The sequence below is a fragment of the Plecotus auritus genome (assembly GCF_963455305.1).
Source record: "Plecotus auritus genome assembly, chromosome: 5".
NCBI lineage: Eukaryota > Metazoa > Chordata > Mammalia > Chiroptera > Vespertilionidae > Plecotus > Plecotus auritus.
The window spans coordinates 182472852-182498527 of record NC_137776.1 but is presented as its reverse complement, the minus strand read 5'-3'; the positions used below and the strand labels follow the sequence as shown (position 1 = coordinate 182498527).

At 60.5% G+C, this 25676-nt stretch overlaps 1 protein-coding gene across 2 annotated transcripts in view; it reads right to left on the bottom strand.

Annotated features, from left to right (window-relative positions):
- Window positions 1–25676, bottom strand: part of LAMC3 (laminin subunit gamma 3) — a 59006-nt gene that overhangs the window by 19691 nt on the left and 13639 nt on the right. For both annotated transcript variants that reach the window (XM_080667830.1, XM_080667831.1), the window contains exons 3-13: window positions 21611–21741; window positions 17797–17963; window positions 15241–15429; window positions 15043–15160; window positions 14536–14634; window positions 9061–9197; window positions 6138–6248; window positions 4683–4875; window positions 4453–4562; window positions 2359–2577; window positions 620–808 (exon numbers count right to left, since the gene is read on the bottom strand). In XM_080667830.1, coding sequence (XP_080523956.1) covers window positions 620–808; window positions 2359–2577; window positions 4453–4562; window positions 4683–4875; window positions 6138–6248; window positions 9061–9197; window positions 14536–14634; window positions 15043–15160; window positions 15241–15429; window positions 17797–17963; window positions 21611–21741 — 1663 coding nt within the window. The remainder of the gene's footprint in view (window positions 1–619; window positions 809–2358; window positions 2578–4452; window positions 4563–4682; window positions 4876–6137; window positions 6249–9060; window positions 9198–14535; window positions 14635–15042; window positions 15161–15240; window positions 15430–17796; window positions 17964–21610; window positions 21742–25676) is intronic.

The following is a 25676-nucleotide window of genomic DNA, read 5'->3' as shown; positions in this document are numbered from 1 at the left end:
CTAAAAGCTGAGCGTTCTTTTCCTTTTGTTAATCCTCATCCGAGCATATTTTTTCCCCATTGATTTTTTTCAGAGAGATTGGAAAGGAGGAAGGGAGGGAGGGAGAGAGAGAGAGAGAGAGAGACTTGGATGTGAGAGAGACACATCGATTGGTTGCTTCCCGCACAAGCCCTGACCAGGGCCAGGGATTGAACCCACAACCCAGCTACATGCCTTTGACCGGGAATCAAACCTGAGACCTTATGGTTCTCAGGCAGGTGCTCTAACCACTGAGCTCCCAACCAGGGCTAAAAGCTGCAAGTATAATCCGAGGTTTTCTGCCTTGACGCATCTGCCAGGGAACTCAGGAATACAGACTCCTGAGCTGCATCCCTCGCTAAGCCAGGCTCTGTGGGGCCTGGGCACCAGACCTGGGGATGTTCACAGTCTCACCCGGATATGCTCAATGGCCCAAGTTCTGCTGGGAACCCACAGCAGCCGGGCCCTGACTAAGGTGCCATGGGACCCCGTGGCCCCAGAGGTCAAGCCTGCCACCCCTAAGCCGGCCCTCCCTCATCTGCCCCACTCCACACCCAGGACCCCACTCACAGGGGCAGGACCCAGGACACGAGCCACTCACCTCTCTGGCCCGGGGGACAGTGGGTACACACCACCTCCCTGCTCTCCGGGATGGTCGTGCAGGACGACTGTCCAGGGCACGGGCAAGGCTGACAGTCGTCGGCTCGGCCCGCGAAGGCGTTGCCATAGAAACCTGGCAAGCAGCGCTCACAGGACGGGCCCTCGGTGTGGTGGCCGCACTGGCAGATCCCTGAGGGACAAGAGAAGCACGTTTAGCACTCTCTGAGCCAAGAAAGCTCCGGAGACAGCGAGCGGGCTCCTGGTGGCGGGGGTCACAGAGCACGTGCCAGCAGAACCCAGGCGGGAGGGGAGCCTTCCAAGGGGGAGGCAGCAGGGCCCGGGGATGGAGAGTCCACCTCGGGTTCACGCCCACTGTGTGAACCTGGGCAAACAGCCTAACACCCTGCACCTCAGTGTCCTCACCTGCAAAATGGGTGCAACAACCTCAACGGGGCTCTGACCTCCAAGGTTCCCACCAGGGTTTAATGCAGCCAGAGTGCTCTGCACAGTCGCCGGCGCGCAGACTTATCACGAGTTACCGTCTCGCATTCTATTCCCACACCTCTACCCGAAGCAGCAGGCAGCGCCGCTAACGCCTCCGCTCCCTTTTCCCTTTCCCTTCCTCTGTGCCCTCCCAACGGCAGGGCCCAAGGGGACAGTGACAGACCCAGAATTCTGGGTGTGACATGAGGCTCCGTGTATGGGGTCTCTGGGTTCTCAGTGGCCCCCTGCCCACAGGTTTCTGGTGGTGGGGGATTCTGCAACCTCCTTCTCCAGCCCACAGCGCCTGGAGTCTGCTCAGAGTGGGGGACTCTGAGGACAGAGGCCCCGGCCAGGGACTGGGTCAGGAGCCTGGTTGGCAAGACTGCCACAGGGGAAAGAGGGAACCGGGTGGCAGTGGAGGGGGGGGGGTCTAAGGGGAACTGTCACGCCTGCCCCGCTCTCCACCGGTCCCTGCCTTGGTGCAGCACCCACCCACACGTGTGCTCATGACTCCTCCTTCTGTCCAGGGTGCGTAGCAATGGCCCCGCCCACTGGACACATGAGGACCTGCTGAGCAGGAAGGCGTGGCATGGCCAGGGGATCTGAGGGATGACAGATTGGTCCCATCTCCCGAGTGGGCTCTGCTTCCTCGGTAGGGGCTGCCTGGAGCATTGCAGGGTAGGATTACGAGCCCCCCATCTGGGCTCGGCTGGTGATGCCTGCCACGGGGACAAGCCGGGCGGGGCCGCCTATGCTGCGTGTGCGTCCTCCTGGCCAGTCTGCTGATCCCCAGGTGCCTGTCCTCTGTCAGCTCCCGATGGGGCCTGCGGAAAGCTGAGCAGGGGCTTCCCTTCTGACACCCTGCCTGCTCCCGGACAGCAGCAGGGCGCTGACCCCCCACGACCTGTGTGCTAGGCCTGGGCCCAGCCCCGTCCAGTACCTCCAGCCCAGTGACCTCCAGGGAGGTCCTTCTGGGTTTCCTCTCGGGTCCATGGGGAGGAACCGCAGGTAGTGAACTTGTGGGAGGAGCAGCTCTGCCACCTACTGGCCATGTGGCCTCTCTGCGCTTTAGGCCCCTCACCAGGTAGAGGTGACGGGAACGGTCCTGGCATCCCTGGGGAATCTTGCAGGATTCAGTGATGTGGTGGCTAACAAGGCGCCCGGGGCGTGGAGGACCTCGAAGACTCACTTGATTGGCACAAGCCCACGGCCGACCCTGTTCTGGGTGCAGCCCCGATGGGGCGCCGGGACACTCACCGGTGTCAGGGTCACAGGTGCCATGCTGATTGCAGGTGCAGGGGACGCAGTTGGCATAGGGGCCCCCCAGGGGTGTCTCCCTCTTGTATCCCGGGGCACAGGCTTCACAGAACTGGCCCACATATCCCTTGGGACAGGAGCAAGTCTCCACCCAGGAGGCTGGGGGGGAGAGGCCCCGCTGGGCAGATAGGAGCCGGACCTCACTCAGGAGCACTTGGCCTGGGAGCGGAGAGAGAGGGAGAGAGGGAGAGGGAGAGAGTGAGAGAGAGAGAGAGAGACGTTTCTCCCCCAAACCTTCCTATTCACATGTGACAGGCTGGGGGTTACTGGCCCATGTATGTAGAGGCAGCCCATGCGTCATTTATCATTTCTTAAAAACAGTCAAATAAAGAGCAAAGGAAAACGAGGCTGTCTTCAGGACAAGGAGTAGATACAACTGGAAACGTTCCGGGAGGACGTCCTCTCTCGGGGGTCATGAAAGAGGCACATTAGACAAGGATGATGCCGCTCACCGCCCGCAGGCCGTCAGGCATGTAAAAATCAACGTGGCGAGGAGCGGGCGGCGGGGAACGCGCACACGTGTGCACGCGTGAACGTACACCGGAGGCGCTGCTCCGGCAGCAGAGGCGCTCCCGTCAGACCCATCAGACCATCCTTCCTACGGAAACAAGCGGGATCTCCGGGCGGAATAGGAGCACAGGGCCTGGGAACGCTGGCGAACCCACGGAGGGCGGAGCGTGCGGGACACTTGTCATTGGAACGTGGGGCACAGCCTTTCCGATGGAAAAGGGGCGCACGCATCAACATGTAAAACGTGCCCCCTCCAGCCCCACATTTCCGCTTCGAGGGGTCCGTCCTGAGGACACACTTGGGCGAGGACACGAAGCCCCGACGGGCAGCTCTGTCCTGGTCCTGCAGGCCTGCCGTGTGCGGGGCGGAAAACCGGAACCACTCCTCGTCTACGAACGGGGCTGCTTGAACTTCGTGGAGCATCTAGGCCAGGGGTGGGCAAACTTTTTGACTCGAGGGCCACAATGGGTTCTTAAACTGGACCGGAGGGCCGGAACAAAAGCATGGATGGAGTGTTTGTGTGAACTAATATAAATTCAAAGTAAAGGAGCGGAGGGGAGAGCAAGAGAACCGGATAGAACAGCCGGATCCGGCCCGCGGGCCGTAGTTTGCCCACGGCTGCTCTAGGCCGTGGAACGGTCCCCATGCCCACAGACGGGCAGGCTTTCCTGCGGGTGATGACAGAGATCAACCCGCAAGACACGGCGAGAGCTGAAAACAGCAAGCTGCCGGGCACAGGACGGGGCGATCCTATTTCTGCATTTAAAAGGTGCAGACGTAAGTCATGCACACAGAAGGGCCCGGAGAGATGGGCCCCAGAACGTCATCCGTGGGAAGGGGGGGCGGGGTTCGGGGGCGGGTGGATGGAGGGCCAGTATGTCCACCTGCCTCTCCAGTTCGCCCCCAGCACCAGCATGGGCTGGCTAAGTGGGTGCCTGTAAGCATCCGGTGGCTGGAGGCTGAGTGAATGAGGAAGCGCTGGAAGCTGCTGGAAAGGGTGAAAATGAACTTCCTGCCAGGAGCCTCAGCGAGGGGGCCTGGGAGTGACCTGGGAGCAGGGGAGCTTTGGGGGGTCCTGGGGGTGAAGGCAAGCCAACCACAGCTGCAAAGAGAAGGAATTGGAACAGGCTGGGTTCCACCCCCAAGCCCCGGACTCAGAGAGGAGGGAGGGCTGGCCTCGAAGGAGCCCATCAGCCCCCCGGGAGCAAGTCTGGGGGTTCTGTCACACAGTGGGCTCCTCGCAGTGGTGACCCTGCCACCACGGGCTGGCACCAGTGCTCTTGGCTGCCTCACTGGCCATGCACCTGTCGCTCCGAGCTGCCATCCTCAGGCCCGACCCGCCCGGCCCCTGCCCCTGCCCTCAGCACCCACGGCTGCCCACTGGTTACATAGCTTTGGGCAAGGTCCCGGCCGCTCTGGGCCTCAGACTCCTTCGTGATAAAATGGGGACAATAACCATCTGCCTGAGGCCTCCACACGGGAGCCGGGCCCAGCTGCCCCTGCGGGGTCCTTGTCGTCACTGACCGGACGGGCTGGGGCGGGTCTGCACACGCAGGGCGGTCAGGTTGGCGAGCAGCCGCTGGAAGTGGAAGGGGGGCAGCGGGGGGCCCGCGTCCTCCGAGGTCTCCTGCAGCCTGGGGGAGGAGCGGGGGGTGAAACCAGAACCTGAGGCAGGCTGGGGGGCTCCCAGCATGCCTGGACCTCAGGGTCACCCGACCACCCGACCCCCTCTCAGGACGGAGCGGGACACTCACTGGAACTCGAGCTGCACCTCCCCGGGCTGCGCGGCGTCCTGGGGCCCCGACAGGCGGGAGTAGGGCAGGGTCAGGGCCAGGCCGGCCCCTTCCAGCCTCAGCTGCACAGGAAGCGGGGAGCCCCCAGGAGGGACCCGGAAGGTCAGGGTGAGGGGCTGCCCATAGCTGAACCGCTGGTCGCCCAGGAACTTCTCTGAGGACGAGAGGGGAAGGCTGTGACCGTCTTCAGGTAATTAGCCTGATTGAAACGGCTGCTGCTTTTCCCGGCAACTAAACACCCAGACAAGACAGAACGACGGCAAGTAGGAAAGCACCCTCGGCCGCACCCTCGGCCACACCTGGGCTAGTGCCCTGCGGTCCCTGTCCTGACCTCCGTGCTGTCCCGTCTGACCGGGGGTCTCGTCGGTGAGCCCGTGGGACAGAGGAGTGAGCGTGGGAGCAGAGGACACACGCAAGGCGCCCACCGCCCGCCCCCAGGCAGAGCCACGTGGACCACATGACAGGTGGCGTGAGACTCAGCGCGAGGACCAGGGGCGCGTGTCACGTGGGGGACTGAGCCGGTGCCGACGGCCCCAGAGGCCACGCTTCCCACTGGAGTCAGGAGGCGCTTCCAGCGGAAAGAGGCAGTGGCATCGCAACACACACAGCGGACCGGGACCCCCGTGCCACCCTCCTCCCCCGGCCAGCGCTCTGGGTGAGCTGAGGCTGGAGTCACGGAAGGACAGGGGTTCAGGTTCAAAACCATCTAGAACGTCTTGCTTCTGCAGGAATCCCACGGCTCTGGCATGGGGTGCAGTGCCTGGGGGTGGGGGGTGAGGGGCTGATGGGAAGAGCGCGGGGACTGCCTGGGGTGCCACAGTGGCCTGAAGTTGCCCTGGGTGGCACTGCTGTGACCGGGACGCGGGGGGCTCCAGCCGATGCCGTAGGGCCTGTGGTCGGCAGAAAACGACCCCTTGGGGTGTCTGGGTCCCAACCCCGCACCGTGAATACGTTATGCTGCACGGCTTGGGGGGCAGGGCTGGGGGGAGGTGCAATTAAGGTGGCAGGTGGAAATCAGGTTGTTCATCAGTGGCCTGAAAGTGGAGAGTAACATGGATCACCCAGCTGGGCCCCGCATGGCCACAGGGTCCTCAAAGACGAAGAGGAAGGCAGAGGGGTTGGCGTCAGAGCGACAGGAACCGAGGAAGCGGCCGGCTCTGCAGGCGGAGGCGGAGGCCGCGCCAAGGAACGCAGTGGCCCGGGAAGCCGGAGGCGGGAGCGGATTCCCTCCGAGGGCCTCTGGGGACGCGGGTCTGCCCACACCTCGATGTCAGCCCAGAGGGACCCCTCCAGACGCGCGCTCCAGGACACCAAGAGGCACATGTGTGCTGTTTTCAGCCGCTGCGCTGGTGGCCATGGGTCTGCGCAGCGACAGGAAACATACCCAGCGGCCCCGCTGCCTGTGGCTGGAGGTACCTGGTGCCGTGAGCTCCTCCTCGGCTTCGGGGTTCAGGAGGAGCCCCCTGGGGCTCCATCGTGCGGGCTGTTCCGGGTCGCCCGCGCTGCCGGCCCGCCAGCCATCGGCTCCTGGACAGCAACACACACACGCACACGCAGGCCCCGTGAGACGCTGGAGGGTGGCCTCAACCTCACAGCTTTCCGGGCCCTAAGGATGCTGCCCAGAGGCCTGCGCTCAGCGGGGAGGCAGCGCTGGCGACAGGCCCGGTGCCGATGAGAGCTGGTGCTGGCAACGGCTTGGTGCCCACAGCCGGCGGCTCGCCTCCCCATCCAGAGCCAGGGCGGGCTCTCTGCTGGGAGGCAGCCCAGAAGGCACTGGAAAGCCCAGGGACTGGCCCTGTTCGGGGTGTGGTCAGACCTCTGGGCCCGCGCTGCCCCGCTTTGAGCAAACGTGAAGACACAGCCCGCCGACCCCGACGTGGGGGGTTGGGACTTCAGAGAACTTCCTGGCCTGCGCCCTCACGGCCCCTGTCCTCCGCAGGCGTGTGTCAGGAGCCCCTGCACCCAGGGAGGCTACCTGGTGAGGAAGCAGTCAAGCGTGGATGGGAACCCTGCCTCCGGCCCCATCCCAGGCCAGCCCACACTCGCCCTGGTGATGGCAGTGTAGCCATCACACCACGCACAGTCTAGCATAGAGCAAGTGACCCCAAAGGGGCTGGGGGGGGGGATGGGGTGGAGGCCCAACACCTGGGGCACCTGAAGGGTGAGGAGGGAGGGAAGAAGAAAGGGAAAGAAGTCAGAAAGGGGAGGCCCGGGCCTCCTTGGTCCCAGACTAGGTTCTGCTTCTCCCTGGCTGTGTGACCCCAGGCAAGTGACTTAACCTCTCTGAAGTCGTTTCGTCATCTGCAAATTGGGGGCAATGACGTACTTATGGTCCCGGCAGCAATTCTCAGTGTTTGTATGAACACCCTGGGAGATCCCTGAGACTCTGAGGGGGCCCAGGAGGTCAAACTGTGTTCTTACTAACACTAAGATGCATTTGTATTCTCCATTCTCTCTCTCCCACACAAGCAGAGTGGAGTTTTCCAGAAGCCACAAGGCGTGTGACATCACAACAGACAATGGCAGAAGCCGTGGTGAGAACCAGCCGACTTCTGTGAAGCCAGACCGTAGGGCGAGGCGCAGAAATGGAGAACGAGGGGCGCTCTTCTCACAAAGTTAGTCTTTTAAAAAGTTACTTCTGCCCTGGCCGGTGTGGCTCAGTGGATAGAGCGTCGGCCTGTGGACTGAAGGGTCCCGGGTTCAATTCCGTTCAAGGGCGCATGCCTGGGTTGCAGGCTTGATCCCCAGTAGGGGGTGTGCAGGAGGCAGCCGATCGATGCTTCTCTCTCATCATTGATGTTTCTATCTCCCTCCCCCTTCCTCTCTGAAATCAGTAAAAGTATATTTTTGAAAAAGTTACTTCTCCCGGGTGGATGCCATTTTTTATTGTACGTTAACTATCATTGTTCTTAATAATAGACATTTTCAAATGACTGCTTTAATTTCTAATACAGGAAATATCCACACACACAAAAAAAAGGAAATATCCACATTCACAACCCACACGAATAAAAGTGCTTTGAGGGCCTCAATAATGTTCAAGAGCATAAAGGAATTCGGAGACCAAAAAGGTTGGGAACTTCTGTCCGAGGTGATGGTGAGCTAAGGAGATGAAACCAGGGCCTCGCTCAAAGTGAGGACAGATGGTGACTGTTCTTAGGAGCTAAACCAGGGGTCCCGGCAGAGGCTAACTCTTGCGCCCCATTCCAAGCCCCTCTCTGTCTTGCTTTCCACGCGGTGTCCAGCAGAGGGCGCACTGCCCCCACGCCTGGGGCGCCCTGGAGCCAGTGCTGGAGTTTCTGTCTCTCGCTGCTGGCTGACACTCCGCTCCTCCCTGGGGGAGATGTAGGTCGTCCCACCGCCCCCGCCCCGGGGCACCTCCACTGGGGGACACAGCAGGAGTCCACGCAGGCTGGGATTTAGTGCAGAGTTCAGAGCTCTGACGTTTTCCTGCTCCAAAAATGCACCTGTGCCGAAACCGGTTTGGCTCAGTGGATAGAGCGTCGGCCTGTGGACTGAAAGGTCCCGGGTTCGATTCCGGTCAAGGGCATGTACCTTGGTTGCGGGCACATCCCCAGTGGGAGGTGTGCAGGAGGCAGCTGATCGATGTTTCTCTCTCATCAATGTTTCTAGCTCTCTATCTCTCTCCCTTCCTCTCTGTGAAATATCAATAAAATATATTTTAAAAAAAATGCACCTGTGCCACCTGGAGTTGGGGACTAGGGCACCATGGCACCCCGGGACCCTGGGCCCAGAGAGAACACCTGCACGGCGGTTGAGAGACAAACTCAGACGCTGGCAAACCCTGGTGCCAACAACTGCTCCGTTACCTGCCTTTGCTGGGCCTCAGGCGCCTCATCTACAAAACGGGAATGAGAGCGCCTACCCGCGGGGACTCCGTGAGGTTCCCTGCGTATAAAGAGCACACTGCCTGGCATACAGCAGGTGCTCAATAAATGCAGGCAAGGAGCTTGAGCTAAACCCCCAGCACTAGGCTACACCAAGGCAGGCCAAGCTTGACCTTGAGTGACTGGAAATTCCCCCACGGGGTCCGAAGGCTGCCTTAGACCCAACCTTGCCCACAAGTATAAAGGATGCTGGAGGCGGAGGACAAGGCAGGGCCGAGAGGGAGCTGAGGGGTGCAGGGAGGCACTGGTAGGCACAGGGGGACCCATCTTGCATGGCTGGCATGGGTGCCTGTGAGGGGCGTCTGGGCGGGGGCCAGAGGCTGCCCCTCATCCCTCTCCACCCTCCCACCACTGCAGGATTGCCCAGAGCAGGATGGGCGCCCCCTGGGCTGGGAGAGCCCCTCGGAGGCGGTTTTGGGGGCACTTCTTACCCAGGCAGAAGTCGGAGAGGATGTGGTGGGCCCGGAACCCGGCAGCGGCCGCACACACCTTGGAGTGGCCGTAGCAGAAGCAGCTGCTGCAGCCGGCTGGGTTGTGGGGCTGAAGGTTAAAGGTCCCTGGGCGACATCTGAAATGGAAGCAGGCCATGGCCACGGGGCCCAGGGAATGGCTAGGCTCGGGAATCCCAGAATCCCCGGGAAAAAGTAAAAACTTGTTTTCCAGACGTAGGAAGGTTTGCAAAGCTGGTACAGAGTCCCGTGGCCTCTTCCCCCAGCTTCCCCGGTGGCCACACCTACCACCCCCCCGGGACACTGACCAAGGCCAGGGATCCCCACCGGTTCCCATTCCTTGCGAAAGTCCAGACTGTACTGGATTTCGCCCCTTTCCGCACCAATGTCTTTTCTGCTCCCACGACCTTGACACTTTTGAAGAGCGCTGGCCGGGTTTATTTGGTAGCACGTCCCTCGGTTTAGGTTTGCCTGATGTTTTCTCATGATTAGACCGAGGCGATGGATATTGGGAGGAACTAGAGCAGCCGTGGGCAAACTACGGCCCGCGGGCCGGATCCCGCTGTTCTATCCGGTTCTCTTGCTCTCCCCTCCGCTCCTTTACTTTGAATTTATATTAGTTCACACAAACACTCCATCCATGCTTTGGTTCCGGCCCTCCGGTCCAGTTTAAGAACCCATGGTGGCCCTCGAGTCAAAAAGTTTGCCCACTCCTGAACTAGAGGCAAAGCGGCCTTCTCGCCCCAACACGTCGTGGGGAACGATTCCCCTGTGACGTCACTGGTCATGCTGACCTTCACCACGTGGTTAAGGTGCTAGCCGGCCAGGTTTCTCCGCTACAAAAAGGTCAGACTTTAGTTGCTAGAAGCAAATCACTAATCCCGCCCACAGTCAAGTCCAGGGGCGTTAGGCTCCACCTCCTAGAGGGGGCGGGGTGAATAAAAAATGGTGGACATTGCTGAAACCACCATAAAATTAATATGCATTTTGAGGGAGATGTTTGGGGGCAACGAGAATATCCTGTTTCTCCTTGAAAGTCCCGCCCACTCATTGCAGCAGCCCGCAGCAGCTCCTGCCCAGCAGCGGCACTCAACTGCTAACGACGACTTTCTATTTCCCTCCTTCCTTCCCCATGAATAATTTGGAATTCTGCCCTCGCTGGTTTGGCTCAGTGGATAGAGCAGGGGTGGGCAAACTTTTTGACTCGAGGGCCACAATGGGTTCTTACACTGGACCGGAGGGCCGGAACAAAAGCATGGATGGAGTGTTTGTGTGAACTAATATAAATTCAAAGTAAAGGAGCGGAGGGGAGAGCCAGAGAACCCTCCGCTCTTTCGGCTCTGCGGGCCAGATAGAACAGCCGAACGGCCGGATCCGGCCCGCAGGCCGTAGTTTGCCCACGGCTGGGATAGAGCGTCGACCTGTGGACTAAAGGGTCCCAGGTTCGATTCTGGTCAAGGGCACATGCTGGGGCTGTGGGCTTGATCCCTAGTAGGGAGCATGCAGGTGGCAGCTGATCAGTGATTCTCATCACTGATGTTTCTCTCTCTCTCTCCCTCTCCCTTCCTCTCTGAAATCAATAAACAAATATATATTTTAAAAATAATAATTTGGAATTCTTCTGCAGGGAAGACGCGGCCCTTAGTCCTGTGTATTTATTTGCTCATCTCTTTGCACCAGGGTGGACTCGGGGAATTTATTTTGCCTCCGGTGAGAACCCAGCACCGCGGGGATTTCTGCGGCTCAGATTGTTCCAGCCTTGGGAGTTCCTTCAGGCCTCTGGACACAGGCCCCATCTGGGCTGGTTTTGTTTTTGTTTTTTTGTTTTTCTTGGTTGTTTTTTAGACCAGTTTTTGTTTTTGAGCACTTTTATTTTTTTAAATCTGTTTTTCTTTTCTGGCGCCACAGGACACGCGAGTTCATCTGCCTTTCCCCGCTCCAGCCCCTGAATCAGCCATTTCTCCCAGGAGCTCTGAGCGGCGATTAACAAACACAGAGTCCTGGTCTGCAGCCCCGGGGGCCCGTCTGAGCCGCCCAGACAGCAGAACCTGATTCAGGAGAAGCTGCTGCCGCCCCAGCGCCCCGCAGGCTCCCCAGAACACACGTCGGCAGGGCTCCCATCTCTCAAATGGGCAGGCAGCTCAGAGCGAGGACCTGCCCAGGATGCCGGGTGGTGGGGCAGAGCCGTGGGAGAACCGGGTGGCGTCTGGTTCCCTGACTCCCTGCTGCTTCCTCACTTGAGGGGTCTCGGGGGGAGGGAGATGAAGCAGAGTCCAGTTCCCACCCCAGGGCCCACAGGCCATGCATGGACGAGGTTGCGGGGCGTCGGCGGGGGGGGGGGGCAGCCTGAGGCTGGCTATGGGCAGAATCAAAGCCAGGGTCTGCCCTGCGGCTTTGGCGCTGGCTTTTTCCTGAACCAATACAGGCTCAGCGTGGATGCCCCAAGTAGACAGTCCACACTGTCAGGCTGTGTCAGATCCTTCACACACAGGGCCCGCGGCCAGAGAAGCCGGGTCCCGGGCAGACGCTGAGCCGGCTGCAAAGGGTTTCAGAGTTTGGAGACAGAGCCAGGAACACAGCGTGCGCCTGGGGACAAAACTACCTCTGTGGGCCAGCCCCACTGCGGAGCCCCAGGCACACGAAGGAGGAAACTTTGCAAAGTCCTTCTGCCTAGCTGAGCTTTAAACGCTGCATGTGTACCATGACTGGGTGGCAGATAGGTGAACCTCAGCGCAGTAGAAACTTCGTGGAGCAGGGCATAGAGAAGGATTCTGAGGTTATGACAGGGCTCAGGATAAAGACTGCCGGCCCATTAGTGTGTCCGCCCTGGTGGGAGATGATGGGGGGTTGGTGGTAATGTTCCATTAGTGATGTCTGTCCTGGGTGTGAGATGGGAGGGTGTGGCAGTGCTCCATTAGTGATGTCTGCCCTGGAGTGAGATGGGAGGGTGTGGCAGTGCTCCATTAGTGATGTCTGCCCTGGGTGTGGGATGGGAGGGTGTGTGTGGCAGTGCTCCATTAATGATGTCTGCCCTGGTGTGAGATGGGAGGGTGTGTGTGGCAGTGCTCCATTAGTGATGTCTGCCCTGGTGTGAGATGGGAGGGTGTGTGTGGTAGTGCTCTATTAGTGATGTCTGTCCTGGTGTGAGATGGGAGGGTGTGGCAGTGCTCTATTAGTGATGTCTGTCCTGGAGTGAGATGGGAGGGTGTGGCAGTGCTCTATTAGTGATGTCTGTCCTGGAGTGAGATGGGAGGGTGTGGCAGTGCTCCATTAGTGATGTCTGCCCTGGGTGTGAGATGGGAGGGTGTGGCAGTGCTCCATTAATAATGTCTGCCCTGGAGTGAGATGGGAAGGTGTGGTAGTGCTCCATTAGTGATGTCTGCCCTGGGTGTGAGATGGGAGGGTGTGGCAGTGCTCCATTAATAATGTCTGCCCTGGAGTGAGATGGGAAGGTGTGGCAGTGCTCCATTAGTGATGTCTGCCCTGGGTGTGAGATGGGAGGGTGTGGCAGTGCTCCATTAGTGATGTCTGCCCTGGTGTGAGATGGGAGGGTGTGGCAGTGCTCCATTAGTGATGTCTGCCCTGGGTGTGAGATGGGAGGGTGTGGCAGTGCTCCATTAGTGATGTCTGCCCTGGTGTGAGATGGGAGGGTGTGGCAGTGCTCCATTAGTGATGTCTGCCCTGGTGTGAGATGGGAGGGTGTGGCAGTGCTCCATTAGTGATGTCTGCCCTGGGTGTGAGATGGGAGGGTGTGGCAGTGCTCCATTAGTGATGTCTGCCCTGGTGTGAGATGGGAGGGTGTGGCAGTGCTCCATTAGTGATGTCTGCCCTGGATGTGGGATGGGAGGGTGTGGTAGTGCTCCATTAGTGATGTCTGCCCTGGAGTGAGATGGGAGGGTGTGGCAGTGCTCCATTAGTGATGTCTGCCCTGGAGTGAGATGGGAGGGTGTGGCAGTGCTCCATTAGTGATGTCTGCCCTGGAGTGAGATGGGAAGGTGTGGCAGTGCTCCATTAGTGATGTCTGCCCTGGGTGTGAGATGGGAAGGTGTGGCAGTGCTCCATTAGTGATGTCTGCCCTGGAGTGAGATGGGAAGGTGTGGCAGTGCTCCATTAGTGATGTCTGCCCTGGGTGTGAGATGGGAAGGTGTGGCAGTGCTCCATTAGTGATGTCTGCCCTGGAGTGAGATGGGAGGGTGTGGTAGTGCTCCATTAGTGATATCTGCCCTGGAGTGAGATGGGAGGGTGTGGTAATGTTCCATTAGTGATGTCTGCCCTGGGTGTGAGATGGGAGGGTGTGTGTGGCAGTGCTCCATTAATGATGTCTGCCCTGGAGTGAGATGGGAAGGTGTGGCAGTGCTCCATTAGTGATGTCTGCCCTGGGTGTGAGATGGGAAGGTGTGGCAGTGCTCCATTAGTGATGTCTGCCCTGGAGTGAGATGGGAAGGTGTGGCAGTGCTCCATTAGTGATGTCTGCCCTGGGTGTGAGATGGGAAGGTGTGGCAGTGCTCCATTAGTGATGTCTGCCCTGGAGTGAGATGGGAGGGTGTGGTAGTGCTCCATTAGTGATATCTGCCCTGGAGTGAGATGGGAGGGTGTGGTAATGTTCCATTAGTGATGTCTGCCCTGGGTGTGAGATGGGAGGGTGTGTGTGGCAGTGCTCCATTAGTGATGTCTGCCCTGGTGTGAGATGGGAGGGTGTGGCAGTGCTCCATTAGTGATGTCTGCCCTGGTGTGAGATGGGAGGGTGTGGTAGTGCTCTATTAGTCATGTCTGTCCTGGGTGTGGGATGGGAGGGTGTGGCAGTGCTCCATTAGTGATGTCTGCCCTGGTGTGAGATGGGAGGGTGTGGCAGTGCTCCATTAGTGATGTCTGCCCTGGGTGTGAGATGGGAGGGTGTGGCAGTGCTCCATTAGTGATGTCTGCCCTGGAGTGAGATGGGTGTGGCAGTGCTCCATTAGTGATGTCTGCCCTGGGTGTGAGATGGGAGGGTGTGGCAGTGCTCCATTAGTGATGTCTGCCCTGGAGTGAGATGGGAGGGTGTGGCAGTGCTCCATTAGTGATGTCTGCCCTGGGTGTGGGATGGGAGGGTGTGGCAGTGCTCCATTAGTGATGTCTGCCCTGGGTGTGAGATGGGAGGGTTATGGTACAGGTGTCATATATTTGCTATCCCCGGATTAGATAATATCTCCTATCCTTTCCAGCAAGTTCCTTTCAGGATTATGAACTAGAAACATAAAGATGTATTTTCAAGGCTAAGAACCATCCGTGGTGCTGGGCCACAGCATAAACAGGGTAATAAAACCTTCAGATAACTGCCTGGATGGCAGATGCCTGGGCTCCAGGAAGGGTGCCAGGTGGGGGGGTTGCCTAAGTCTGCGAGGACCATGCCCCCGGCTCCCCCCAGCACTGCAGCCCCGAGGCCCCTCCTCAGGCTTATCTCCAGCTGCGCTCACCTACCTGTCGCACAGGCTGCCTTCCACATTCTCTTTGCAGGGGCAGCGCCCACTGCGGGGGTCACAGGTGCCCCGGCTGCCGGCGGGATTGCAGGTGCAGGGTCTGCCAAAGGACAGGCCATGGGGAAAGGTGAGCGACTCCAGGAAAGGAACAGCCCATCCTCCTGGGAAGGAGCCCCAACCCTTCCCCATTCCTGAGAGGACAGGATGCAGGCTGGCCCACGAGCCTGCATCCCCCCGCTTCACTGCTCCCACCTTGCCAAGGAAGTGACCCATCCGCTCACCTGAGTAGCAACCCATCTGCCTACCCACCACTCATCCGTCCATCCAGTCATCCATCCACTCACGCGTCCATCTGTGCATCCTCCCATTCACCTGTCCATGTACCCATCCATCCACCCACCTATTCACTCACCCATCCATGCACCTTCCATCCAACCGCCCATCTAGTCCAAATGCCCCGCCATGCGCCCCTGCTGGGCCACCCACAGCCACGGCGCTGCCACCTCACCGGCAGCCTCCCTCGCTGAGCGAGTGGAATCCGGGCAGGCAGCGGTCACACTTCCAGCCCGTCACGGTGGCCTTGCAGGTGCAGGTGCCCGAGTCGTCACACTGCAGGCGCAGGGAGCCTGGGGGAAGGGGGAGGGCACAGGGCATCAGGGGCCAGAATGGGGTGAGGCTAGCGGCTGGGGCACCAGGGCCCACTCACCTGCCGGGTGGCAGTCGCAGGGCTGGCAGGGCGTCCAGGGCTTCCAGCGGTAGAAGTTCTCCTGGCACAGCTGGCAGTGCGGCCCGGCCGTGTGGTCTCGGCAGTGGAGGCAGCGCCCGCCGTGGCCCGTGCTGCGGAAGAGCTGCTGGTCGAACACGCACTGCTCGGAGCGGCCGCTGCAGTTGCAAGCTGTGGGCAGGAGGTGGGGGTGTCAGCGGCCGTGGCTTGTGGCGGGACGGGAGTCCGTGCCAATCAGCCTCCTTCTGTGGAACGAGCAGGCAGCTCGGAGAAGGTCAAAGATGGATTTCAGGCCTGGCTTGATCAAGGATATGGAGACCAACTGATCGATCTTCCAAAGCAGGGTACTTTTATGGGCAGAGGGGGTACCATTAATAAATATACCAAGCTGAAACCGGTTTGGCTCAGTGGATAGAGCGTCGGCCTGCGGACTGAAGGGTCCCGGGTTCGATTCCGGTCAAGGGCATGTACCTTGGTTGCGGGCACATCCCCAGTGGGAGGTGTGCAGGAGGCAGCTGATCGATGTTTCTCTCTCATCGATGTTTCTAGCTCTCTATCCCTCTCTCTTCCTCTCTGTAAAATATCAATAAAATATATTTTTAAAAAATAAATATACCAAAACACAGGACCCGCTGAGACAATCGAGGATGGACAGCCACCTGGTCGTGAACCACAGACAGGCCGCCCCGGAGCGGCAGTGTGGCTCAGGGCAGGGTCTCCTGTGGATCTGTGTGAACCTGGTCCCCAGTGATCACGGGGCAGCTCAGAAGCATGGAAAGCCCACGTCAGCCTTCATTCACTCACTGATTCATTTAAAACCGCCCACGTGCTAAGGATGGGCTCTGTGGTGAGCCCTGTGGTAAGCCCAGGGCAGGGGCAGGGAGCCAGTGAGCAGTACGATCCCCGCTCCCGCATGCACACTGCACACGGATGGAGGCCAGATGCAGCAACCCGTGGACACCCTGCAGGGGGAGGCCGCTGGGAGCTGAGGAGGGACCCTACAGGTGTCCTGGGGACGGGGGCAAGCCTTCTTGGAGGGAGTCACAGCTACAGTGGCATCTGAGGGGTGAGCAGGAAGGAGCTGGCCGGTGCAGGAGGGGACAGAAGGGAGGGGAGAGTCCCAGGCAGGAGGTGAGAGCAGAGGATAAACTGTGGAATCAAAGAAGCAAGATTCACCCAGTGTGTGCAGGGGGTGGGTGTGTCCCGTGATGGGCAGGGAAGAGGGTGGGGATGCCGTGCAGGGTGACAGGACAGGGAGGGGTGCAGGGCCAGCCCAGAGGGCTAGAGGTCGGCAGAGCTTGACCCGGGAGGCTGGGCAGTGAACCCTTCCTTGGAGCGAGGGGCTGTGGGAGGGTTAAGCAGGTGAATGCAATCACACTTGCACTTTCAAGAGCCCCCAGGGCCACAGGCAGAGGAGGGCAGGAGGGAAGCAGGCCAGCAGGGCAGAGGGTGCTTGGGCGCCCAGGGAGGGGTGAGGGGTTACTGGCTGCAGAGAAGGACACAGATGGGCTGGAGGGATGTGGAAAGGCTGGATTCAGGGCTCAGGGGCTGCTGGGACTGGGAGCGGCCGGGGGTGGGGGGGGGCGTGTCAGGCACGAAGCCCCTGTTTCCAGGCCGGTGATTGGGAGGACAAAGATGTGACCACAGGGGTGAGGACGTGGCTGGAGAAGCATCTGGCCTTCTGTGTCCTCACCATGGAGACGGCTCCAGGCTCGGAACGAGTGAGCCAGTCAGCACGGCTTCCTTGGCTGTGGGAGGACTCCCTGGTGGAGGCAGGCCAGCGAGGGCAGCAGGAACTCATTAGGGTCCCGGCGGCCCTTGGCGGCTCCTGCGGACAGCACCGTCCCACGGAACAGGCTGTGCCCGCCCTGTCCCAGCTCTAGCAGCCAGTGGCCGAGCCCAAGAGGACCGAGGACGCAGGGCCCAAACTCCCACTAGCGGCGGCAAATCCCGCTGGGAGCCGGTGCTGGTGACACCCGCTACGCCCCGGAGCCTGAAGCACGCAGACGACTATCGGGGAGACACGCTGGGCCACCAGGCCAGGAGGAAGGTGGTGGGCCCTCCTACCCACCCCATGCGTGCGCAGCCCCATGTCCCTGGAACAGGGCTGACAGCCCCGTCCTCTCCACGTGTGGTCCAAGCCACATCACAGGGGCAGGACCACGGCAGGGCTGCCGGGGGCTGTGGGACAGGCTGGGTGGGCAGCCTCGCACCCCCTGGGACCGGGGTGGCCTGGCTTTCATTAGCAGCTGCGGTCGCAGCAGTGGAAACAAAAGAACAAGTTAGGGGACCTTCCCAGCCCTCCCACAACAAACACCTCCACTGTGGGGGACTGGGTCCGGGGGAGCTGCTGTGGGGGAAACGCTGGCGATGCCAGGCCCACCTCCGGCCCCGCTCCGGCGCCTCCTCACCCCTGCAGCGGCGCGGAGGCTGAGTCCCAGCTGCCACGGCCCACCCAGGAGCAGCCCCCACAGCCAGGTCCCGGGGCGTTTGTGTCCCGGCCTGCACCCCGGGCCCCCAGAGTCCCCGGACACTCACGCAGACACTCGTTGGCGGCCTCCGCTGTGCCTCGCGCCCACGGGCGGTCCTGGAAGAAGGGCAGGCAGCGCTCACAGTCCGCGCCCGTGGTGTTGTGCTGGCATCGGCAGACCAGCCGGCCCTCCGCGTCAGGGCCACACTCGCTGGCGTGTCCGTTACACTTGCACCTGCGAAAGGACGTGGAGCACGGGGGCTCAGCGCTGAGAGGGCACCAGCTCGGGGCGGCCCCGCAGGGTCGGCAGAGGAGGGGTTAATCCCCGAAGCCCTGCATTCCGGTGGGCCCACTGCTATGGCTCAATGATGAGTTTTATTGAGCACCTACTATGTGCCCGGGACAACAGAAACAGACAACCGGTTCTGAGCTCTGTTGACACATAATCCCATTGCACGGCACACGCTCTAGCCCAGCCGTGGGCAAACTACGGCCCGCGGGCCGGATCCGGCCCGTTCGGCTGTTCTATCCGGCCCGCGGAGCCGAAAGAGCAGAGGGTTCTCTTGCTCTCCCCTCCGCTCCTTTACTTTGAATTTATATTAGTTCACACAAACACTCCATCCATGCTTTTGTTCCGGCCCTCCGGTCCAGTTTAAGAACCCATTGTGGCCCTCGAGTCAAAAAGTTTGCCCACCCCTGCGTCTAGCCCATTTCACAGATGGAGGAACTGAGGCACGGAGAGGTTGCCCAAGGCCACCAGTCAGTAATGGCAACATCTGTGAGGCTGCCTCTGCAGGCTTCTGCCCAGGAGGAGCCCCCAGGGGCCGAGAGAGACTCCGGGGTTGAGGTGGGCCAGCTCACAGGGCAGTGCAGGGGGTGGGAGGTGCCTCATGCCCCTCTCCTTTGATTCTGCCCAATGAGAAAGAGGCTGCTCCTTGTAGAGGACACCCCGCCCCCCACAACTCATCTCAAGTCCCCAGTGAGTCTGTGCCTTGGAGGGCAGCCCTGGCCCTTGTACCACCTCCCCCTCCCACCCCCCGCTTCGCTTGCCCAAGGTCAGGAGACAGCTGGAACAGGGCAGGCACAGATAGGTGCTCTGGGGGCCATACCCGTGGGGCTGCCCCGAGCGGCCAAACCAAGCTGCTTAGAGGACGGCCATGGTGTCCAGCTCCCAGCCTTCCTCTGTGCCGCTCCCGACCCAGGTCTCCTTGGAGCCCCACTGTGGCGGGCGGGACCGTAATTATCCCCATTTCACAGATGGGCAAATGGAGGCTCAGGCCATGAAGGGACGGATGCTAAGTGGCAGAGCTAGGATCTGAACCCGGTTCTCCTACTTTGCACAGACCCCGAGTTCCTGGCCAGCTCGCTAGGGCCACTTTGTGGCTCCCCATAAGCTGTGTCCCGCACTCGGCCCCCCGAGGGCGTTGAAGAAGCCTGACCATGGCCAGCGCCCACGGTGCTTTCTCTGCTTTGGGGACACAGGGCTTGGGAAGGGCGCAGGGCACAGCTTCCTCGCCAGGCCGCCCTGGGAGTGCAGGGTGGGCAGGTAGCACCCAGGGTTTCTGGCGGAGGTGAGGGGGCACCAGACAGTCTTGGGACAAGAGACCCCCCGTGTTCCAAGAGGTTGCTGCGAACACCTCCCTTCCCCGTGAAGCCCTGTGACCCCCAGGGAAGGAGTGAAATTCGTGTGGGCCACTGTGGGCGGACATAGGCCGCGGGGCCACCTGCGCCAGCCAGCTGCAGGCCTGGAGGTGGTCCGGCTCTGGCAGCTGGGGCCCAGATGTTCTCTGGGCCAAAGCCCCTGACAGCAGGCGCTGGCGCCCACTCCATCCGCCACCCTTGGAGAACACCTCCTCCCGGGTTTGACCTGGATCAATGTGGGGGTGGCAGGGAAAGGGAGCAGAGGGGCCCTCTCAGACACCCCCATTTCCCCTTTATTCCCAGGCCCCGGCCTTTCCTGAAAGGCGCTGACACACTGAGTGCAGGCAGCTGGACCCCACGTCCCTCCCAGACTCTCCGCCTCTCCAACGCCTCCCAAGCGTCCCTGAACCACGCGAGCCCCCTGCTCCCTGCCCCACAGGCCATCACTCCCACGTCGAGCTGACTTCCCATCCCAAATGGCTTTCGAACCCACACGCTTTCCCAGCCCTAACGCCATCTCCCACGACCGCCACCTAAAATTCCGGCTGTTTCTCTCTCTTCTCCTTCCCCACGCAGTTGCCAAATGTTGGGGCATTTTAAAAATCCTGCCTGCCAGCTCAGTGGTTGAGCGTTGGCCTATGAACCTGGAGGTCACGGTTCAATTCCCGGTCAACGCACATGCCCGGGTCGCGGGCTCGATCCCCAGGGTGGGGTGTGCAGGAGGCAGCGGATCCATGATTCTCTCGCATCACTGATGTTTCTATCTCTCTCTCCCTCTCCGGTTCCTCTCTGAAATCAATAAAAATATATTTTAAAAGTAAAAAATAAATAAAAATACAGCCCTATTACTATCCTGGCCATACCTTTAACAGCTCCCCTCTGGCCCAGCCAGTGTGGCTCAGCAGTTGAGCATCGACCTATGAACCAGGAGGTCGCATGCCCGGGTTGCAGGCTCGATCCCCAGTGTGAGGTGTGCACAAGGCAGCTGATCAGTGATTCTCTCTCATCATGGATGTTTCTATCCCTCCCTCCCTTCTCCCTTCCTCTCTGAAAACAATGAAAATATAGGCATTAAAAACACACACCCAAAAGCCCCACACAGCTGCCCTGACTGTGGGATAAAAATAAACCACGCCCATGGCCCTGAGAACCTCCAGCCGCTGCCGCACCCGCCCTCCGTTCCAGCCGCAGGGCCTTCTCCTGGGTCCTCAAGTCCCAGGTCTGGCACAGGCTGGCCCCGGGCTGCAATGCTCCCCTCCTCCAGCCTTGGCGGGTCCCCTGGACGCGCACACCCTGTTGGGGCCTCCGTCCTCGTCATCCTGGGGCAGGCTGCGGCCAGATGACTGGCTGTCACCCCGAGGCTGGAGCAGGAACCCGTCCGCCTTCGAGCGTTTATGCTGAAGATCTCTCGTGCCTCCCCGGCTCCCCCGCCCGCCTTGCACCCCGGGATCGGCGGCCACGTTTGCAACCGCCTGGGATGTCAGTCCCTGTTCCTGGGAGGGAGATGCTTAAACAAACTGCCGACGCTGCAGGGGACTGCGGACCAGAACTGGGGCGACCGCACCGCCTCATGCCCCACATGGAAAGGCGCTGAGCGAGCCGAGCGTGGCAACCCTTCCGAGGGGCTTGGGAGCGGCCTGAACTGAGGAGCCCCCAAGCCTCATTAAACAGCGCGGAGCCCGGCTATGCCCAGCCCGCCAGGAGCGCTGCCAGGCAGTGGGGTGGACGGGTGCGCTGCTTATGAAGTCAGGGCGCTGGGAAGGAAGGAAAGCTTTGGAAGCTCCACATCCTGTGCCTGCTCCTGTCACCAGCCACCAGCCACCAGCCACATGCACAGCACAGGCGCTCGGGCCGGCTGCAATGTGAGGGCATGTTAGCCGGGACCTCGGAGCCGCACTGTGTGCTGTGAAAATGCCACTTCACAGCAGGAATAAAAGTGCCTGCGAGAGGGAGAGGAGGAGGGAGGAGGAGGGAGGGAGGGGAAGGGCCTTTGAGGCAGAGGGAACGGTGGTGCCCAGGCCAGCGTGTCCCTCATGGGGTGATGGACACAGCTGATGGGAGAAGCTGCAGGAGGTGGGCTGGGAGGCGGGGAGCAGCCAGGCGGCCTCGAATGCCGGGCCCAGGGGACCAGGATCCGCTCCCTGTCTCTCCCCTGGGGCACCAGAGTGGCTTCTTCCCCCTCCCCCACGTGGGCGACACCACGTGGCAGCCACCCTGCCGCTCCCTCCGCCTTCCACCTACCTGCCGCCCACAGAGAAGTCGGACACGGCGTAGTAGTAGGACTGCAGCACCTTGGGGTCCTTGAAGATGTCATCCCCAAACGTGTTGAGCCGGTCGAGGGAGATGAGGAGCTCGGTGCTGGTGACCCACTCCTGGGGGCACAGGGAAGGGCCACCGTCAGCCCGAGGCCCCGCTGGCCGCCCTGGGTCCCCGGGGACACACGGACAGGCCACCTCAGACGCATTCCAAGCACGCTGCCGATGCCAGGAGCCTGTGTGCGGGTCCTGCCAACCTGGGTGCCAGGCCATTGCCTGGCTGTGCAACTTGGGGGAAGTTGCTCGATGTCCTGGCCCATCCATGTCCCTGTCTGTGACACGGGCCAAGGAACAGCCCCGGGCCCACGAGGGAGTTGGGAGGAATGGCCCATGTCAGCAGCGGGGCGTGGGGTCTGGTCACCTGACTCCTCCCAGGGGCTCCTGCACCCCCATTCTAGAGGTCAGCTGGGGGAGGACATGCCCCAGTGCCCTTCTCTCCTGCTCAGCGAGGCCTGGCGTGGGGCAGGCCCCCGGTTTATAGGTGCATCACACGCCGAAGGTCAGGGGTTGAGCGTCGACCTATGAACCAGAAGGTCAGAGCTCGATTCCCGGTCAGGGCACAGGCTGGGCTGCGGGCTCAGTCCCAGTGCAGAGCGGGTAGGAGGCAGCCGATCAGATTCTCTCTTATCATTGATGTTTCTCTCTCTCCCTTCCTCTCTGAAATCAATAAAAATACACTGAGTGGCCAGATTATTATGATCTCTGAATGCATAATAATCTGGCCACTCTGTGTGTGTGTGTGTGTGTGTGTGTGTGTGTGTGTGTGTGTATACATATATATATATATATTAGGGGCCCGGTGCATGAATTCGTGCATGGGTGGGGCCCGGCCAGCCTGGCCAGGGGGAGGGGACATGGGCGGTTGGCCGGCCTGCCTGCTGGTTGAACTCCTGGTCCAGGGGACAATTTGCATATTAGCCTTTTATTCTATAGGATATACACTGAGTGGCCAGATTATTATGCGTTCAGAGATCATCATCATCTGGCCCCTCAGTGTATATATATTTTTAAAAGATCAGGCTTCCACAGACAAGCCACCTGTCCTAGGCGATGTCTGTCCCAACCGAACACGCCCCCGCCCCACAGAAGCAGGGACTGGGGGCCCCTTTACTCGCCGCAGCCCCGGCCCCGGGTTCTGCCCACGCAGCGAGCACTCCATCAACACGGGATGAGCGCTTCCCCCGAAGAGCTGGTGGGAGACAACCACGTGAAGGCTGACATTTTCATCCGCCTGCTGTTTGTGACAATCGGGTCGCTTCGGCTGAATTTTAATTGGCGTTTTCATGCAGCGCAGGAGCTCCTGGTGCTGCAGCCAGGCCCGTTAGGGCAGAAAAGGAACTCCTGGCAAGGCCCGTCTTCTCGCCCCAGCAGGGCTCAGGGCCTGGGACCCAGGGCCGCTGCCGAGGATGCTTCAGCGGGGAGGAGGGGCCCAGCCCCAGGAAGCTCAGCGGGCACCTCAGCGGAGTGCGCATGTCCCCATCTCCCGAATCACTTCTCAATGTCCCTGTGCGTTCAGGGGTCTGGTTAGAAGGTGCCTCCTGATTCAGGGGCCGGGCGGGCCCGAGACTCCGCATTTCTAACGAGGGCCCCGGGGGGATGTGGCTCAGGCCTCCCAGGAACCTTGTGAGTGGGGACTGTTCCTGAGGCAGGAGAGCAAGAAGCTGGGAAAATTCCCGGGCACGTGGAATGGAGAAACCGAGACGAGATAAGTAAACGAAGCCAAACGATTTGAACCGTGTACAGACGCCTGCCTTGTGAATCTCAAGACCTTATCTTCCCCAGCCAAGGACACGGAGAGCAAATGGTTTACACCGCCCCGCCCTGAGCAGGGAACACAGACTTCATCACCCTGGTCGGGAGCTAGAGAACACAGACCCAGTTAATGCCACTGGCGCCGCCGGCCGAACCCAAGGATGGATGAAGTCGGGGAACGAGGAACAAAACCCGACAGAGCCAGGCGGACCGCAGAAAGCCGACCAGAGAACAGTCCCACACGCCCCTCCGCGCTCCTGCTGATGCATCAGCAGATTCAAAACGCACCTGGTGACTATTCTGCTGAGAACTTCCCCTAAGATTCTCCCCCACCGACAAGAGAGACAAACCTTCAAGACAAAGGATACCAGCCGAAACCGGTTTGGCTCAGTGGATAGAGCGTCAGCCTGCGGACTGACGGGTCCCGGGTTCGATTCCGGTCAAGGGCATGTACCTGGGTTGCGGGCACATCCCCAGTGGGGGGTGTGCAGGAGGCAGCTGATCGATGTTTCTCTCTCATCGATGTTCCTAGCTCTCTATCCCTCTCCCTTCCTCTCTGTAAAATATCAATAAAATATATATATAAAAAAAAAAAAAAAGACAAAGGATACCAGCTCCAGCTCGCTCTAGGGTACGCCCATGCCTTTTCTCGGGCCCGAACTTTTTATGCTTCTTCTCCTAAACGCTAAGGGTCCCCACGAGACTCGCAACCAGGGGCGCAGCGGCCAGCGCAGCTCATCCCCGGCTAAACCCCTGATCCTGCCTCCGAGGCCCCCTTTCTCTCTGACCACCCAGTGGCTGACAGCAGCCCCGTCTTGGCTCACTTCTTTGCTGGAACATTTCTCGGGAGCCAAAGCAGAGCCCCCGCCCCCCAGGCTCTCCTGCTGCTTCCTCTGCCCTAAGCCCTCGGCCGTCCTTCGTTTCGCTGTCCCCGGCTTTAATAAACGTTCTCTCAACATCACGGGATGCGGGCCGTGAGATCTTCCCTGCACGAAGTCAAGGACCCACGCACAATACTGGCTGGCCCGAGGCAGACCCGCTCTGGGCCCTGTCCCCTTTCCAGTGACATTGGTCCCCCCATTTTACAGATGAGGAGACTGAGGCTCAGAGGGGGTACGTGTTCTGCTCCAAGTTGCACAGCGGGTACACAGCAGAGCTGGGGTTTGGGTCTCAGCTTTAACCACGAGGCAGCCTGTCTTCTTGCATCTACCCCAATGCCCTCATCACACCATTTGGCTCGGGCCTCCCAGAGGGCAACGACCTGCCCCCACCCCCCAACCCCCCGTCTCCAGCTGCACGACCCTCCTCGGGTTCCTGCCATGGCTTTTGGCCCATGGCCTGCTCCCTCAGGCTGCTAAGATAACAGGAACCGTGTCCAAATCTCCCCGAGACCCTGGGGCAGGAGCTGGGGAAGAGAGAGGACTCGCTCCCTATCCCAACTGCCTGGGGCCCCCCCGAGGCCTCAAGGGTCATTTCAGGGCAAACTGGCCCCCACGTACACAGGCAACGGGCTTTTGCAACTTCCAGTCACTTCAGCTAGAACTGTGAGTCGGGACGCAGTTGGAGCGGAGACTCGGGTGACTCCGGACGGACCCTGGTCGGGAGTGCGGGGTGGAGGAGGTCAAGAATGTGAGCTACTGTGACTTTCAGCTTCAGAGCGTGGATGAGCACTTCCGACGCGCCGAACCCTGTGCCGGCCACTTTATAGCCGACTGTCCGCCGTGGCAGCCACGGCCACATGTGGCCATTTAAGTCAAAATTCATGAAAATGTAACAAAATTGAAAATTCTGTTTCTCAGATGGGCGAGTGTTCTGTGGACACGGAGGCCCGTGGCCGGCCGGGCGGACGGTCAGCAGACCCACTCCCCTGATGGCATGAGCTCTGCTGGAGGCGCTGCCGTGGGGCACCCCGCCCGGGGCTCCGAGTCCGCAGCTCACCCTCTCACACTCTCGTTCACCCTCGCAAAGGCCCTTGGAGGCACTCGGGGTGGGCAGCCTGGTGGGGTCACAGGGGGAGGGCGTGAGGCCCTGAGCCGGGGTCCTGGAAGGAGCCAGCACACTCAGGGTCTGGTCTGGGCCTCCCACCACGTGAGCCCCTCCCCAGGCCTCAGTTTCCCCACCCCCGCCGGAAGGGGTCAGGTGAGGCGGTGGTTGTCCCCCGGCTCCCGGGAGCCACAGGCTCTGACACGGGAGGCCACGAAGGGCCATCTGTCTGCCTGTGCGCCCTCTTCTACCAAGTT